The following is a 17,165-nucleotide window of genomic DNA, read 5'->3' as shown; positions in this document are numbered from 1 at the left end:
CATTAGTGATTCTAGGGAACACATGCTCTGGCTAATTATAAGTTAGTTAACCGTCAAGACGAATGCGTTAGCTACAGATAACAAAAATTCGGGGAACACTTTACAGTTGAGTGTCGGTCAGGACAGAACTATTCCCAAATGAGCGGAAGAACTTTACTGCTTGTCGTGTTTTACGTGCTCCTGTATGTTCTGGTACTGCGTTGGGCTTTCCAAAAGCCAACGCACCCGTTCCCAGACGACGAGAAGTATATCAGAGCGACTCTAAAAAAGCTACTTATTGCTCGCCATGTCGGCAGCCCAGGACATGCCGCAGTTCGTGACTTCCTCGACAAGGAACTAATGCGGTTAGGTTTCCTTTCCAAAAGTTATGACTTTTTCGAAGGCATCAACTACTCCAATGTGGTGGGCTATTGGAATGACCAGGCAGACCAGTATCTTGTGCTAACCTCCCACTACGATGGCCCAAGTCCGAGGAAGGAACAGGAGAAAGACGTCTTGGTTTCAGCCACAGACGGAGCTGTTTCCTGTGCCATTCTGCTAGCTTTGGCCAGGACGTTTAGGTTATTTGCCAGGTCCTTGGGCCCATCCACTGGTCTGGTTGTAAGTAATAAAATATATCTAATTAAATTATAATTAAATAATTAAGAGGTTTCTTTTTAGCTTGTATTCTTTGACGGCCATGAGTCCCAGGCCACGGAACCTGAAAAAAAACCTAAGCTCTATGGATCACAGCACTTTGTGAATAGTCAAATTATACCTAAAGACGAAATAGTAAGTCAAAATAAATAGAATTTCAAAAATCTTTAATTTTTTAAGGAATTTTGGAACGAACTTTAGTGTATGGAGCCTCATAGATAGTAGTTTCATTGTATGAAAGTTTTCTAAATTTTTTTCCTATATTTCCTGATCTTAATAATTAATAAATTTTGGTATTTTTACAGGCTCTTGTCGTGTCGCTTAACCACATTGGTGCACCCAACCAAACTTTTCCAAGCTTCTCCGAAAAAAATCATAAAAATCATAATCGCATTGCAAACATAGAACGAGAGCTACGGAAATCTGGTAAACTAGTCGACTCTCATGTCCTGTTCCATAAGATTGTGTCGTATAAGAATGACCTTCCCGATGATCATGTACCATTTAAAGAATATGGTAGCTCTATTATATATTTTATTAAGTCATATTAATATACATACATCAATTTTTAGGGGTGCCTGTCCTGCATATTGCTCCGCCAAAATACCCGGATGTCCATCATACAGCAGCTGATAAGGCGGAAAATTTACATTGGCCCACGATTCTTAATATGATTAAAATATTACGCCATTTTATTTTTGATTTTTTGGTATCAATAGACACTGATGAATACGAATCTGATTTTTACGGTTATATAAATGGGGAATATGTCTAATAATACTATTAGGTATTAAACATAAATTTCCCAAAGGAACAAAATATAATGTTAAATTGTTTACCATAAATGTTTTTTCCTTAATTTTTGAACAACAGTTGTTCGAGCATTTATTATTTATTTTTCCTATTTTCTAATGACTGCCTAAGTTTTTACTTTAATATAAAAACTAAGTAAAGTCTCTCGGTGTAGCTGGGCTCTAATACAACTGCCTCCACATAAGAGCGAATTAATTAAGGTAATTATTATTATCAGCAGTGATTAATCGAGGTCGCATGCCAACAGCCGCCACAGCGCACTTTTCCTCCGACGACCGTTCATCTTGGAAGCTTTATGAGATCCGGCCGCTCTCGCAGCATGATCGGAGTGGGAAGGCTCTCTCCCATGAGCCGAGGCCCAAAGCTTTCCTCATGGTTTTGCCCGCCAAAGAGACAACAACGGAAAGCGAAAACAAAAACTAAAACAACGGCCAGCCAGCAGCATCGGCAGCGGTACCGTTGAGATCGATTTTTCAGGCGTCGATCGCGCTTAGTGCGCCACCAAGCTCCAAAGCGTCCAGATGGGTATTGGTTCCAAGCTCATGGCCTTCGCCGGCCTGCTCTGCATGCTACTCCTCCTCCCGCTGGCAGCGTCCCAGGCCCAGACCCAACAGCAGCAGCCACAAGCTCGAGCGGTAACCATAACCCCCGCTGTGGTGACTCACTCGGGAAATCACAGACAGTGTCACTGTAAACCCGTCGTCTCGTTGTTTACAGGTCGGAGTGACCCAGTGGAGCGACGACGAGGCGCATTTCAACCGTACTCTGGACTCTATTTTGGTGCCACGCGTCGTCGGCAGCCCCGGGCATCAGCAGGTGGGCCCCATAAAGTTTGATTATATATTTGTTTTGGATTAAAATGACACAATTGAAATTGTGAGCAGGTGCGCGACTACCTGGTCCAATCACTCAGCGGCCTTGGCTTCCAGGCGGAAGTGGATGAGTTCAAGCAGCGCGTTCCAGTTTTCGGTGAGCTGACGTTCGCCAATGTCGTGGGCACAATCAATCCGCATGCCCAGAATTTCCTGGCCCTGGCCTGCCACTATGACAGCAAGTATTTCCCCAATGATCCCGGATTCCTGGGCGCCACCGACTCGGCAGTGCCGTGTGCCATACTTCTCAACACCGCCAAGACCCTGAGTGGCTATTTGCAGAAAGAGTTTCGCAATCGCAACGATGTGGGATTGATGGTAAGCTGGGAAGGTTGTTTAACTAACAATAAAAGACCTTGACAGATAATTAGCCAAGAAATTTTAACGTTGAAGAATGAAGTTATAATAGTTTCATAATTATTAATTAATCTAAGAGATTTTATATTTACTTTTCTCTTTTGAAACCCTTCCATGATTTATTTTAAAGAAAGATCACTTCTTTAATAATGTTTCTTTATGTTTATCAGCTTATTTTCTTTGATGGCGAAGAGGCCTTCAAGGACTGGACCGACGCTGATTCCGTTTATGGCTCAAAGCATCTGGCTAAGAAGCTAGCCCAAGTGGTGCGCAAGGATCCCGCCGGGCAATTCCAACAGGCCCCCAGGAATATAGATAGAATAGTAAGTATATAAAACAAGAAATCTGATCTATTGTAACAAACAATTCCTTCACAGGAAGTCTTGGTGCTGCTGGATCTAATCGGCGCTCGCAATCCCAAGTTCTCCAGCTTTTACGAGAACACTCATGGCCTGCACACCAGTCTGGTGCAGATAGAGAAATCCCTGCGGTCTGCCGGCCAGCTGGAGGGCAATAATAATATGTTTTTGAATCGCGCTAGTGGCGGTCTAGTCGATGATGACCATCGTCCGTTCCTGGAGGAGAGTAAGTTTGGTCTCTTAATACATTTAATTATATATTAATGACATATTCCTTGCAGATGTTCCTATACTGCATTTGGTGGCCACTCCCTTTCCGGACGTATGGCACACACCGCGCGACAATGCAGCCAATCTGCACTGGCCTTCCATACGGAATTTTAATCGGGTTTTCCGCAACTTTGTGTATCAGTATCTGAAGCGACACACCTCACCCGTCAATTTGCGCTTTTACCGAACATAGATTTTCTTATGGCTAAGATTTATTAAGCATAAGTGTAAAGTGTTTTTTCTGTTAATTAAAAAAGAGTGTCCTAAGGCAAGTGTGTAATTCCTTCCTAGCGACGTTTGCGACCGGCCTGGGCCTTCTTGCCGGGAGCCCGCTGGCCGCGATTGCCCTTGGGCTTCTTGCCCACCGCCTTGCGACTGCCCTTGCCCTTGCCCTTTTTGCCGCCCTTTTTCGATGGTTGGTTCTCAGCCTCTGCCTCGCGTCTGTTGGGGATAAAAAGTGGGTTTTAGGAGAAATTCTGCAAGAATTCTTTCTGACAAACTTACGCCAAGCGATCGTCGTGCTTCTGCATCGATATCGCCTTGTCCACATCCAGCCTGGGCTTCTTGTTCAGCACGCTCTTGATGAGATCCAGGTTGGCCTCCTTCTCGGGCGTTTGTGTGATATGCGACTGCTTTCGTTTGCCGCCCGGAATCAGCTCCTTGATGCCCAGACCACGTGCCTCCTTCTCCTTGGGCAGTTTGTTTTGGAATTTGCCAACGGAAGCAGTGGAGGACTTGGCCACGGTCACGGCGGTCAGTAGTTGACTGGAGGAGGCAGCCTCTGGTCCCAGGTAACCACTGCGCGGCATATCGACCTTTTTGGCCCGCACAATGTTCCTCATTCGCTGGATTTCGTTCTTGGCCACCTTCTCGTTGCGCAAGTCGACCTTCTTCTGGAACATGTCCGTGTTGGGGTCCACGTTCTGTGGCACCTCCAGGACCCAATCCTTGGCCTTCTCGGCCTCAGCACGCTTAAAGCCATATGTGGGCACCCATTTCTGCAGGGATTAAGATAAGTTAGAGTTTCTATGAGAGTTCGAGGGTGCAAAACTTACATCCATGGTTTCGTCGTAGGTCTTCTTCTCCTTCTTCTTCTTGGTGATGCCCTTCTCCTTAGCAAACTTCTCCCATTTGGTAAGCGGCCGGGGTCCAGGCACCTTGCGGAGGCGGGGCAGCACTGTCGTTGGTTCCGGCAGTTTGGCCACAATGCTCTCGTCCACGCGCTCTGTGGGCAGCTCCCAGATGGCGTTTACCAGCAGCTGAGTGTTCTCCCGGGTCAAGGCAGCCAGGTACTCCTCCTTGTTGTCCCTGCAAGTGTCCACAATCACTATAGAAGTCGACAAACACGGCGAAAAGCGAACCCCTTACCTCAGTTCCCGGTCATCGAAGTCGTTGGGATCTGTGATCAGCAGGGTGCCCACGTCCAGGCGACATTCCAGGTGCTTTTCTACTGTGATGGGCTTGTATTTGTCCAATTCCTTTTGGTGTTTCGCTAAGACTTCCTTGACAACATCCATTTTGAGGAAAATAAACACCAAATATATTCAATTCTCGTACACGTGCTGACCAGTGTGACCGCATGTCGGTCGTTGAAATCCCAAGCCGGCTGAAAAATAAAATACCAAAGTATTTTAAGGAATATTTAAGTTTTAAGAAGTAGAAAAACGTAAAACTTTGAAAGAATTATTATATAAAACAAAGTTATCTTTTAAAACGTTTAATAATATTAAAAACTGACACGTAATGATATACCAAATAGGTTTAAAAAAATACCACTTTTAAGTACTTACAAAATTAATCGATGAAGAGAATACACTTATCGGCGCGAATTTAAAATTGTTTCTTTTACTGCGTTTCCTTTACTTTACGATTCCTGCAGCGAAGGGTCCACCGTTTCTCCGCTTCCTCCAGCGTTTGTGGAAGATACGTGCCCTTCGTTTCCGGCAAGCATACAACTACAATTGCTCCGATGACTGAAATCAATGTGATGATAAACATGGGCAGTGAGTGGTAATAATGCTTCGTGTAGATAACAAACGGAGAAAGTAGAGCTGCTGCATGACCCAGGATGTTAATAACACCCCAGCCCTGGCCGCGAACCACGGTGGGCAGGATTTCGACATCCCACTGCTGAGCCACATTGTAAGCAACGGTGGCAAAGAATCTGGCGATGATCGCAGCTACAGCGATCCACAACTTTTTGCGCAGAATGCCCGCCGAAAAACTGAAGAGGCCACAGAACAGCAACGCTGAAATGTTGAGGGGCTTCCGACCGACTCGATCCACCAGAAACATTGGCACTATTCCAGCCGGAATCTCAATCAGAGAGGCCACCGAAAAAGTGATGAAAAGGTCAGTGCCCAGAGAGCTAATGATCCTTACATGGGCATCATAAACCAGACACACCACCGCCCAATTCGCGATTAGCATCAAAATAATGGCAGCCCTGCGAAAACTCTTGAAGAGATCCAGAAAATTGTACGTTTTCGCAGATTGGTGCTCGGCGTTAATTAACTCGAAGCACACCTGCATCTCCAGCCACTCTGCATCAGACATAGTTTTCCGATTGACTTTCGCCACCTTTTTCAAGCCTTTTATACCTCTTTCGATCCTGCCCACCGATATAAGCCAACTGAAATGAAGGTATTCGAATTTTTGATTGAATTTCTTTAAACTTTTGTCTACTCACCTGGGCGACTCGGGTATCAGGAAGCACATCGCCACCAAAACAGACACAGGCACAGCCATGGCTAAGGCAAAATGTCGCCAATCCCTTAGAAAATAGGCTATCCATGGGAGAACCGCTATTGCCAGAGAAAACCCTACGGCCATGGCCAAGTTTCCTATAAGAGCACGGTACTTTGTGCCTACGTTCTCTATGGCTGTAAAGGAAAATGTTACATATACTTAAATCTAATAACCCCATGGACTCACTTAATATATAGATAGGAGTAAAGCAGTTATCAAGGGCCATGCCCACCAGAAATCGGGTGGCAGAAAAAAGGCCAAAGTCTTTAAACAAGGGACTGAGGCAACCGCCGACCAGGGCGCAGGAATTGGCCAGAAATAGGGACCAAACGCGGCCGCAATGATCCGAGATGTAGCCGAAACAAAAGCAGCCCAAAACTGAGCCCAAGAAGTATATGGTGGATGTGTAGGTGGGCAGCTCCTCGTCACCGCACACCCAGTTGCCCTCAGTAGCAATGGTCTCGTAGGGAACCTGTTCCTTGTCGTAGATCCAGCCCTTGTCGCAGGGCTTTCGGGGCCAGCTCTCGTTTGCCTTTGATACGTTTAGTTTGTCAAAAGCAACATCGTACCTTTCACACCTCTGGAACTTTCCCTCCTTGGTCTTGGGGATTCCCAGCGCAAGCTGCTGCTCATTGGGCAACGGCTCCAACTCCGGAACGCGGCACCAGTGGTTGTCTGGTACGAGTATCATGAATATTTGGCCAAAGTAAGTGAATCCATACAGAAAGGCGGCCAGCAACATGACCATCAGCAGTCGCTTCTGATAAGCTCCAAACTCCCCGACATATGACAGGAAATCAGTAAACTTTGAGCAATCTTGACCGGACATTTGCACTATTTAAGTTGGAAAATAACGAGATAATTTAAATGCCAACTTTGACCGTTACATCGATAAATCGATATAGAAACAGTGTTGTGTAGTGTAAAAATTAATAACTTAATGGTATTTTATGGTATTTTCAAGGTCGGACACTATATTAACACCACTGGAGGCTGGTCACACCTGCAGTTTCCCGCGCATTTCCTGACCAAGAAAAATAATAATAAAGTTCAGTGCTTAAAATCAAGACCTGCAATGGATGCAGACCTGCTGACGCTCAAGAAGCGAATAACAAACAACTTCAAGCTATGCGGATTCCTCATCCGCTCCGAGAACAGCACCTACTTGGCGGAGCAGCTGCTGCCCTTCGACAGAGCGGAGCGCGACAAATGGCTGACTGTGATCACGCAGAACTTGCAGGGACAGAAGCTAACGACGCCGCATGTGGAGCGAGCATCGCTGGAGAAGGCCATCAATGAGCTAAACCGAGTGGGTCTGGATGAGGGGGAGACGGTCTTCGCCCTGATCGACGCATTCACAGTGCCCCGCTTCCGCTACAATTCGCGGGTGAAAAAGTTCGAGCTGGACACTCAGCCGCGCCAGCTGCTCACGGCTCCCCGCATGAAAGCGGAGTACATGCAGCAGCGCTATGCCATGCTGCTGCAAAAGACCCTGCGCCACGACCTGTTCGCCCCCGCTGTCATCCAGGATGGCGTAAGCGCTGAGGCACAGGCCAAGAAGTTCAAGCTGCAGTTTGCAGAAAACCTGCTGGCCACGTCGGCCATGAAGGAGGCTGTCGTGTTGGGGCTGCTCACCCAGCTGAAGGAGGGCAAGTTCTATGTGGAGGATCCCACGGGCTGCGTGCAGTTGGATCTCAGTGGCGCCCGCTTCCATGCAGGTTTCTTCTGCGAGGGCTGTTTTGTCCTTGCCGAGGGAAACTACAATAATGGTGTGCTTAAGGGTATGTGGCACCAGAGAATACGCAATTATTTTATTGATTTTAATTGCTCTTCCAGTTGATGGCCTGGGTTTTCCCCCGGCAGAGCCTGCCACCAGCAGTCGAGCGTTTTTCGGCACCGCCAACACCTGGGGCGGTGAATCCGCCAAGCTGCTTAAGTACTCCCCCCGCCTGCAAGAACTGGAACGGACAAATACGGAAACTACGATTGTGTTCCTATCCGATGTCCGCTTGGATCTGCCCGTTGTCATGGACAAGCTGCGCCAGCTCTTTGTCGGCTACGATTCCTGTCCCCCGCAGGCCATTGTGCTGATGGGCCCGTTTACGGCCAGCACCAGGAATCACCACGAGTTGCGGCAACATCTAGATGCCTTGGGTGGCCTGGCAGCCGGATGCGAGCAGCTGAAGAAGCAAACGGATTTGATACTCGTTCCCTCATCGGAAGATCCCACGGCACCGAATATTTTGCCGCGTGCTCCGATACCCGAGTGCCTGGCAGCGGGACTGCTAAAGGCCTGGCCACGCACCCAGTTGGCCACGAATCCCTGCCGCTTGCAGTACTGCACCCAGCAGATAGTCGTCTGTCGGCTGGATTTGATGGCCAAGTTCTGCCGGAATACGTTGCATTTCCCGGAGGATACGTCGCAGATAGAGCAGCATTTTGCTCGGACAATTGTGTGTCAGGGTCACCTGGTGCCCATTCATCCAATCGCCATGCCAGTGCATTGGGACTATGATCCCGCCCTGTGGCTATATCCGCTGCCGGATCTTATAGTAATGGGTGATTCGTGTCAAAGCTTTAGCAGCAATCAACACGGATGCACAGTCCTCAATACCGGCTCCTTTGTCAAGTCCAAGTTCGCCTTCAAAGTGTACATACCAGCCACGCGAACGGTTGAGGACTCGGAGATACCGGACGATATGGAGTAGTTGTGCTAAAGGTAATCATTATTTAATAATATGTTTAATATAAATTATAACTTACTGCGTATTATTATTTATTCTATATTTGTTTTGGGTTATTTGGGAAAATGTGTGGCGATTTACGAAGGTTTTAAATGAGATGGGAAGGGAATTTCCCGAATGCAAAATTACCAAAAATGTAATGTAACTAGTCTCTAGTTTGGTAGGTCTTTATTTTCACTATGTGAACGTCCGTCCATTGTTATCCTATAAAAACTCTTTCCTCTACCGGAACCTCCTCTCTCGCTGCTCAATCTCCAGTTTTCTGCATACTTTTTGGCATTTACAGCCTAGCTATTTAATGATTTGAATATAAACATGTTTCGGGAGCTTAGGCATCCTTCTCGTCCTCGCCTTCACATGTTGCTCGACCAGCATGAGCGTGTGCCTGTGCCTGTTCCCTTGTGATAAGCGGCCCAGCCTCATCATCGTCCTCGTCAGTCATCATATGCGCACAGCATGTGTTCCACAATCGTCTCCTGGCGCTCCTCGCAATCTGCTTTCTACTGCGAGCGGTGGGTTGTCTATTACTTTTCATGACTTAAAGCCGATTTGGAAAAATATTGTTACTCTGCCGCTGCCCCTGCCGCATCTTCTACCACTGCTGCCCATTTAGGGGTCGTGGAAATTCAATTTCCCAGGCCGGCGCGCAGCTCCTCGGCAGCTGAAACGGCAATTTTGATAATGCGTTTGACCTGAGGACATCGATTGCCCCCATTTTCTGTCACATGACCAGTTGCCGAATCGTTTTTTAAGACATCATTAGCCGGGCTCTGTCGCAGTAGATAGGGGGGCGGTTTTCCCTGCCCGTAAGGGCTTTTTTCTCTCCTATTGATTTATGATTTATGAGCGCAACTTAGAAATACTCGGTTGTATGCCGCACGTCCCTGGGATCAATTTCCGAAATGTGTCCTCCATGAGTGTCAATTCGATTTGGGGGGCGTGGTCAGCCCAGAGTGCTAAATATAAATGTCTAAGGGTAAACCCACTATTATACCTTAATGTTTATATTTTTAAAGGAAAATAATAGTTTCAAAATGTGAGAGTAATATATTTATTCTTTACTTAGAGAGTTTATTGTCATTTCTGTGTTGTATAAATATTTTATAAGGTTATTAAATAGAGCATTTAAGTTTATAAAAAATGCGCTTTAAAAGAAAACAAAATTGCATCTTTATAGCTAAATTTAAATAGCAAATAATCTTCATCTACTACTAAATCCAAGTAAGAACAACCTTATATAAATACAAATTTAAGCTTTAATAAAACACATTTACAGTTTTTTTTAGGCCAGCATTAAATATTGATCTTATTATTATTATTTGAAATAATATTGCTTCTTGTGTAATATTTTTTTAGCCATTGTTTTTCGGTTTTTTGGTCTGATTCTCCGCCCACAAAGTGCTTGTGCTCTGTGACAACAATCTTGCTTCTGCTTCATTTAACTCGTACACTGGCAACTTTTGAAATTTAAATATTGTTTTGCGGTTCCTCTCTCTGTGCAGTTGGCCACAGCAGCGCGCAGCAATAACATAAAAAACCATTTTATCTGTTATGGTCATCAGTTTTTATGGTGTCCCCGCGACACCATTTAATTTGAAACTGAAGTTTTTGCGTCCTCCCAGACTCTAGATTTCGGACTGCCGACTGCTGACTCGATTAAAGCAATCGCTGATGCGGAATCCTCCGAATCTGTGTCTTGGGTCCGTCATCAATCACTCGACCAGCTGCGTCCCCCAGTCCAATCAAGGATCAAAGACAACTGCCCATGGTGTGGCACCTTTTCTTATCCTCCACTCAGGCATTCACACATGCCCGACAATCAAACGGAATGCACTCATGTGCATGTCCTGTGGTTATTCGAGAATTTTTAACCCATCTTTTGGCTTTGTTAGCATATCCATGGCCGATTCCCCACCGCCGCCAAGTGGCCATATGCCAGGCGTCCCCTGCAAATCCATCCAGTAATCCACGCCCTGGTGGTGTGATTTTTCGGTTTGAAGGGATATATTTGACTTTCTGGGGGTGGCTTTAATCGTTTTGCTGTTGTGATACCCTTTCGGTGGGTTTTTAAATGTGGTTGTTTTCTTTTTGAAGATTGAAATGAGTAATGATCTTGGGGATATAATATATTATTATTATATATACAAGTTTTACAGATATAAGTTATTTCAACAAGCCTAACTTTTAATCATATTTATTCGGATTTTGAAAAGTTTTTTTGTTTTGTCAATCAGCCAGAATGAAAAATTTAATATATTTGTTAGGTAATATCTCTAAAAATGCTTAAAATCTATAGCAATAAATAATTATTCGAGTATTTGAAAGCATTTAAAAGTAATTAGAAATAATTATATTTTGAATATATGTCAAGAATAATAATAAATATATTTATAATAATATAATATAAAATTCATAATAAATATAGTAATATAAAAAAATTACACCTTAAGTATTACAATCTATTACAATCATATAAACTTAATCCTAGAAAACAATGTATAAAATTGCACAAAAACCCATTAAAAGCTGACAGGATACAGCTTCATTTAGAATATAAGCTTTATCTTTTAGAAAACAATTTATGAATATAAAATCTAAAACCCTTATTTCTATATATTATAGGACCCCTCTGACGATTATTATTAGCGCATATGGTCAAAGGGTTTGGTTTGGCTTTGTCGCTTTGAAACCACAACGTCAACTGGAAAATCAAAAGCTCGCCTTTGTTTATGGGCCAATTCTTTTGTTTGCAGCCATTGATACTTGAAGGGTTTATTAACTTTTTATGGACTCGACAATGAGCTGCATCCTTATAGCTGCTGTTGATTTTGATAGGGTTATCACAAACATTGTGTGCAGTTTCCCCAGTTGGCAGTTGGCAGGACACTTAAGCGTTGTTGGGAGTGCTCCTTCTGGTAGACTGGGACTGAGAATAAATCCGCCTCATAAACTCCACTCCGTGAATGTGGCGACAATGTATCAACTTAAGTCCCGGACGTGCGCTGGTCCGCACTCCTGACTCCGGACGTGTGCCAACATTTACGCCTCAATTATCAGCCGCAGAGCAAACACACAGACACTGGGGGTCATCATTGTGCTCATACACAGGCGATAATTTGCCGGCCATAAGCTGATCCCACACATGGACCACCCAGCGTGTCCGGCGATCCCATTCAATCTGAGCCAAACCAATCCCAATACCAATCCCTGTCCAATTCAATCCACTGCCGGCGAAGTGGCAAGTGCCACGTGCCGCCCATTAATTTACGCGTTGGCTTTATCTGCGATTTGCTTGCGCATTTCCCAGCCAGTTCTGGTTAAGTGAATCCTGGTCGTGGTCCTGCCACGTGCCAAAGTTGGCAAATCAAATGTTTTTATTATTTAAAGCGACAAACGCCGACGCCGTTTTATTGTCTTCCTTAAGCCGATAACACAACGACTGGCTGTCTCTTCCTGGCAGGACAAATTACAAGGCAGCCGCATCCTGACCGCCATTGTCCTCGAACTGGGGGGATAACGAATTGCACCTTGGGGACACGGCTGCCGCTGCTGGTGGGTGTGTCTTTTGTGTCTTAATGAAGCAACTGGCATGTGATAAATTTTAATTGATTTCATTTACGTCTGTGCGCGGTTTTTGTCCGCGCTCCTTGGCTTCCGATAGGGATCCGTGGCCAAGGACGAGTCATTAGCCCAGGGATAATGCATCCAGATAAGACCTGGCTGTTTGACATAATTGAATTTGGTTTTTTAAGGCTCTTTTCCTAATGATCCTAATGATGTTGACTTACCTGGCAGGACTTTGGTTTATTAATTAGTCTTCTTTGGGGGGGATATCTAAATAAACTTTTAACTATCGACATTAACATAATTTAGTAATGTTGAATGGAAAATGTAACCTTTAATAACTTTTTCTTAAAGAATATTCAACTTTTCTTATTCTATTTCAATTTACAATCTAATCTTTAGAGTCTTTTCTCGTTTATATATTTCAAATTGATTGCATTTAAATTAAAACTCAGCATAAATCACCTGAGTGGGCAGGACACTGGCCTGGCCCTAGACTGGCCGTTGGGCGTTAAGACAAAAGCCCCTTTTCTGCAGCCGTGTCAGCACAATGGCACAGGCGACATAAGCCGATTTCAGGGATATCTCTGCCGGGCTCCAGCTCCCAGTTTTCCCCCCGAAAAATGGTTCGAAAATTATCATCAACGCACAAGTGGCTTGTACTTGTCATACAGAGAGGACAGAGTGGTGAAGGAGGAGCAGGCGGAGGTTACCACAACCCCTTGTGTGTGGCAAAAATATTTTCATTGTGTTTCAGCAGATTTTCCACACGAGACAGGGGGTTGGAAATTGGTTTCGGCAGCAGCAGGAGCCGAGGCTCAAAATGCGAAATGCGATTACCTGCGTTTGCCTATTTGTAGCTTGTTTGTTCGGACTGGGAACTGCCCTTGGTCCTGTGTCCGGAGCCCTTCCTCCTCCCCCTTTCTGCCCTGAATGCTAATCGACTTTTGATTGTGTGTGCATCGCACAAAAAGGTTCAAATGGTCGTGGGCCATAAATAGGAATTTATGCAAGAGATTGTTTTTTTTTTTCATTCACAGATTTATAGATGAGGGTGGTCGGTCCGTACGGAGTGTTGATTGAATTCGGGTTGGATGGGTGCGGTCACAGGTGACATATTTCTGTCTGGCGAGTGACAAGTGTTAACGCCTGTTTTGTTTATTATTTGGAGCATCCCTTTGCTGCATTATAATTGCTAAAAAACTTAAGCTGCGTGAAATCCCAAGTTTCAATTTAACGCTCTTATGATTTCTTGCTGGGATTTGCCTGGACAAGTGCAGCTTGCACTGCCAGCAGTTGTCTTATCTAGGTTTTCCTATTTTATTTTTTGATGGAAAAAAACATCCGCCTTCCGCTGGCGCCGCTCCCATTTGACACTAAGCAGATGCGCCTGAGAATGGTCCATGTGGTCGCTCCGCCACGCTCTCTTTCGAAATTCGAGCTCGATTCGGATGGGGGACACTTTGCAGAGCACGAAAAATCTGGAGCATGCGCTGGTGATACCAGGGGGCGTGGTGCTTTCCCTGGCAGCGCCAATGGCGAGTGCCAAAATGGAGTCTGGCTGGACGGAGCGGGACAGGAAACCATCGATTGGGGGGAGAGCGGGTGCTGTCCTGCACATGATTGCACATATGTGCCGCCTGCGATTGCTGGCCAAGATTGTGCGAGTGGAAAAGGGAGAGCGCCAGCGGCTGGCTGCCAAAAAAAAAAACAAAAAAAGCAGAAAAAATGGCGACGTCCCGACGCTATCGCTTGCAGGCAACATACGTGTGTACTCGCAACAACATGTGTGATGTGTGCCCCGCCGTATGGAAGCCCCCCGTCCCTGCCACGGAGCCCTCCAGGCTCACCCATATGTAGGTTCCCACATACAATGCGGCGTAAATAAACGGGCGGCTGGTTCCTTGGTCTTCCATCGCATCTCCGCTTCTTTTTCTTGTGCCCTAAGCATTTTGCTTTATTATTATTATTATAGAGCTCTGAGACTGGTATGGTTTCCGGTTATGGCACATGCCGGAAGTGGCGCTTAAGCTGGATATCGGCGAATGGCTCATCATCCTGGTGAGGGTCCTGCCTATCAATGGTTGCCTGGCGGCGGCCAAACCAATCCTCTTCTGTTCCACTCTCTGCTTGATTTATGCTGTGTTGTCCAGATGATTGATGGCTTTACTCTTAACTTGGCCAGCACTCTTTTTGTCCACAGAAGAAGATTTAGCTGGGAAAGTTGTTTGCCTGACAGCTTACAGTTTGGTTAGAGTTTTTAGAGGGATTTTATAAGAGTTTTTTTGTGATTATCAATCCATTTAATTATTAAATAAGTCTGTTCATATTTTAAATGTATATTATATAAATAATAGTAATATAAAGGCTTAGTGAAGATTTTTTTGTCTAACATTTTAAGAAACAATAATAATAATCTGTATATTTTAATTTTAAAGATTAAAGTAAGGCTGGATAAAACAATAAAATTATACAAATATTTATTAAGAAACGTTTTCAGAATCTTTATAAATAAATATATTTTTTTAAAGTAAAATAAAACTTCGACTATTTTTAAATTATTAAAACTTTAACTAATAATTCTGCTTGCATAGAGTCATACACAAAAAACCTAAAACAAAAGCTTTATACTTTAAAAACGATATTCGTGGTATTTCTTAAATATTTATTACAATTTTAAAATACTTAAAAATGAAGTTTCTCCCTAACTTTAACGTTTTCAATTTTTATAATTAACCAAAATTTTCTTACCTTGCTACCCATTTCTGCCAAAACCATAAGCACGTCCTGGTAATTATTCAAACTGATTGCAAGCCAAGAAGCCTCGTAAAACTTTATGCTCGAGTTTTATCTGGTTTTTGAGTTTCCCTAGCTTTTTTTTTGTTATCTTCGCCGAGATTTAAGCTCCTTTTTCGTGACTTTTGCGTGTTTATCAATTAAGGGAGTTCGAGGTGTACGTGATTCCGCCTCCTCCGCCCCGACAAGGACTCCTTGAAAGAGCTGGCCCACTCGAGCATAAATGATTTCGACAATATTTCACTTAAAAGATTCAAATCGCGCGCGAGGCGAGGCGAGGCGAGACTGAGACGGAGACCCAGACCAAGAGCGGGGGACAACAATGGTTGGTGCGAGGAAAAAGCATAACAAGGGAAAATATAAATACGCATACGACAAGTGCGACGGGAGGCGAGGTCCTGGGATGGGAAACGCACGCGACAGAAGGAAACGGATACGCTCGAAGGGGTTGCAAACAGATTCAAAATTTCCAACCACATATGACAGTGCTCCACGGAGGCGCCCTTCGTGCCCCTAGCCTCCCCTGGGCTCCCCAGGATCCTCTCGTGGAATCGCCGGCGAAAAATTCAAATTTACTTCAAGCGGAGAGAGAGAGTGGCCAACTAACAGTCGCGATTTCTTTTTTAGGTTGTATTTTTTTTTTTTGCATTTTTTTCGCCCAGCGGAAGTTCCAAACCCGCGATGTGTTGAAGGGCTAACAAAAAAAAAAGGGAGCAAAGGGGGGATATTGTCGTCCTTATGCCAAGGGTCGTCAAGCGCGAACATTTGCATAATCAAATAATAAAAATTTGCATAATTTTATTTTTTACGATACGCATGCCACACTCTTTTCGCTCTCTCTCTCTTTCTTTCGCCTTTTTTCCTGCGGAAAAATAAAACTTTTCAGTTTCAATTTGTGTTTTGTCTGGGGAAAGACATTATAGCCACCGTTATCTGGCCAAAGGACTCTCCTTCCCCACCCGATTCTGGCCTCACATAAACACAAAATGGTGTCAATATTTATTGGCGAACCTGCCTCTTATCTTGGCTTGCGTTACGCTATTTAAAATTTGCAACTTTTAACTATTAAAACGGAAAACTTCTCTCTTGTATCTGTATCAAAAAATTGTTGGCATCGTAAATTTGTAAAGAGAGAAATTGATAGTGGGTGATTGGGTGTGTTTTAAATGTTGTTTCTTTTAAAATCTTCAAAGTTCTTTCATCTAAGGTCTAAACATTTATTATTTAAATATTCTGGGTAAAGAAATTAGAAAAATCTATTTATATATCATTCATTTAATTAGTTGTAAGCCCTAAAATCTCTTTATTTAGTAGGGAATATAAAAATAACTAAAGATTTTTCTTTCTTGATTACCAAACCTTACAGAATTCCCTTTCCTTTCTTTTACAGTCTAATAAAAAGTGTTTACATAAATGCTTTAGCTCTACCTTTAGCACCCATAAATATCCATTGGAAAATCATAAATAAAATCCCTTTAAAACCAGACAACTACCACTTGTCCTAGTTGCTTCTTGGCTTACTTGGCGTATACTCGATCTGCTAGATGTTGCTTTGCTGTGGGTTTTTGTACGTCTGTGTTTTTTTTTCGGCATACCTTGTGTAGCTTAAGTCGCTGGCAAAATATTTAGCATGTCAAATGACATATTTGCGGGTTGCCATACACTTTTTTTTTCGCGATTTGGCCAAGGATGTAAGGATGTCTTACTCGGTTTCTCCTGCCCTTACCTGGCATATGTGTGCCTCGGTGTCGCTGTATCGCTGCCATTTTTGCTCCGTTCCATGCTCCATTTATCTTTACTTGGCTGGATTTCCATATACTCAGCATATTTGCAATGATATATGGGTTATAACCCAGTCAGAGATCGCGGCTAGCGCTTATCCCCGGGGTAGTGACTGTGTGTCACTTGTCCGATGACAAGCCACCACCACCACCACCAGCTCTCCGGCGCCAATGCCCCTTCCACACATGGTGTAATTTAGATAAGTGGCCATTCTTCATTTTAAT

At 44.1% G+C, this 17,165-nt stretch overlaps 5 protein-coding genes across 5 annotated transcripts; 3 read left to right on the top strand and 2 right to left on the bottom strand.

Moving 5' to 3' along the window:
• The first annotated feature begins 91 nt into the window (after window positions 1-91).
• Window positions 92-1,508, top strand: LOC108084423 (glutaminyl-peptide cyclotransferase). The gene is made up of 4 exons (XM_017180629.3): window positions 92-600; window positions 661-771; window positions 942-1,152; window positions 1,209-1,508. The coding sequence occupies exons 1-4, from the start codon at window positions 139-141 to the stop codon at window positions 1,409-1,411; spliced, it is 987 nt and encodes a 328-aa protein (XP_017036118.1). The 5' UTR covers window positions 92-138; the 3' UTR covers window positions 1,412-1,508.
• A 274-nt stretch (window positions 1,509-1,782) lies between these two features.
• Window positions 1,783-3,579, top strand: QC (Glutaminyl cyclase). The gene is made up of 6 exons (XM_017180627.2): window positions 1,783-2,084; window positions 2,167-2,265; window positions 2,334-2,639; window positions 2,849-3,001; window positions 3,056-3,263; window positions 3,319-3,579. Exons 1-6 carry the CDS (start codon window positions 1,971-1,973, stop codon window positions 3,498-3,500), a joined length of 1,062 nt encoding a protein of 353 aa, XP_017036116.1. The 5' UTR covers window positions 1,783-1,970; the 3' UTR covers window positions 3,501-3,579.
• On the bottom strand, window positions 3,498-4,900 carry LOC108084422 (ribosome biogenesis regulatory protein homolog). The gene is made up of 4 exons (XM_017180628.3): window positions 4,676-4,900; window positions 4,363-4,615; window positions 3,812-4,305; window positions 3,498-3,748 (listed from the first exon to the last, which is right to left on the bottom strand). Exons 1-4 carry the CDS (start codon window positions 4,822-4,824, stop codon window positions 3,595-3,597), a joined length of 1,050 nt encoding a protein of 349 aa, XP_017036117.1. The 5' UTR covers window positions 4,825-4,900; the 3' UTR covers window positions 3,498-3,594.
• Window positions 4,901-4,984: 84 nt separating this feature from the next.
• On the bottom strand, window positions 4,985-6,967 carry LOC108084390 (carcinine transporter). The gene is made up of 3 exons (XM_017180583.2): window positions 6,242-6,967; window positions 5,997-6,189; window positions 4,985-5,939 (listed from the first exon to the last, which is right to left on the bottom strand). The coding sequence occupies exons 1-3, from the start codon at window positions 6,882-6,884 to the stop codon at window positions 5,153-5,155; spliced, it is 1,623 nt and encodes a 540-aa protein (XP_017036072.1). The 5' UTR covers window positions 6,885-6,967; the 3' UTR covers window positions 4,985-5,152.
• Window positions 6,633-8,802, top strand: PolE2 (DNA polymerase epsilon subunit 2). The gene is made up of 3 exons (XM_017180626.3): window positions 6,633-6,761; window positions 7,020-7,836; window positions 7,892-8,802. Exons 2-3 carry the CDS (start codon window positions 7,131-7,133, stop codon window positions 8,761-8,763), a joined length of 1,578 nt encoding a protein of 525 aa, XP_017036115.1. The 5' UTR covers window positions 6,633-6,761; window positions 7,020-7,130; the 3' UTR covers window positions 8,764-8,802.
• The last annotated feature ends 8,363 nt before the right edge of the window (window positions 8,803-17,165 follow it).

This window comes from Drosophila kikkawai, chromosome 3L (assembly GCF_030179895.1).
Source record: "Drosophila kikkawai strain 14028-0561.14 chromosome 3L, DkikHiC1v2, whole genome shotgun sequence".
Classification (NCBI taxonomy): Eukaryota; Metazoa; Arthropoda; class Insecta; order Diptera; family Drosophilidae; genus Drosophila; species Drosophila kikkawai.
This window is presented reverse-complemented; position numbering and strand designations above follow the sequence as displayed.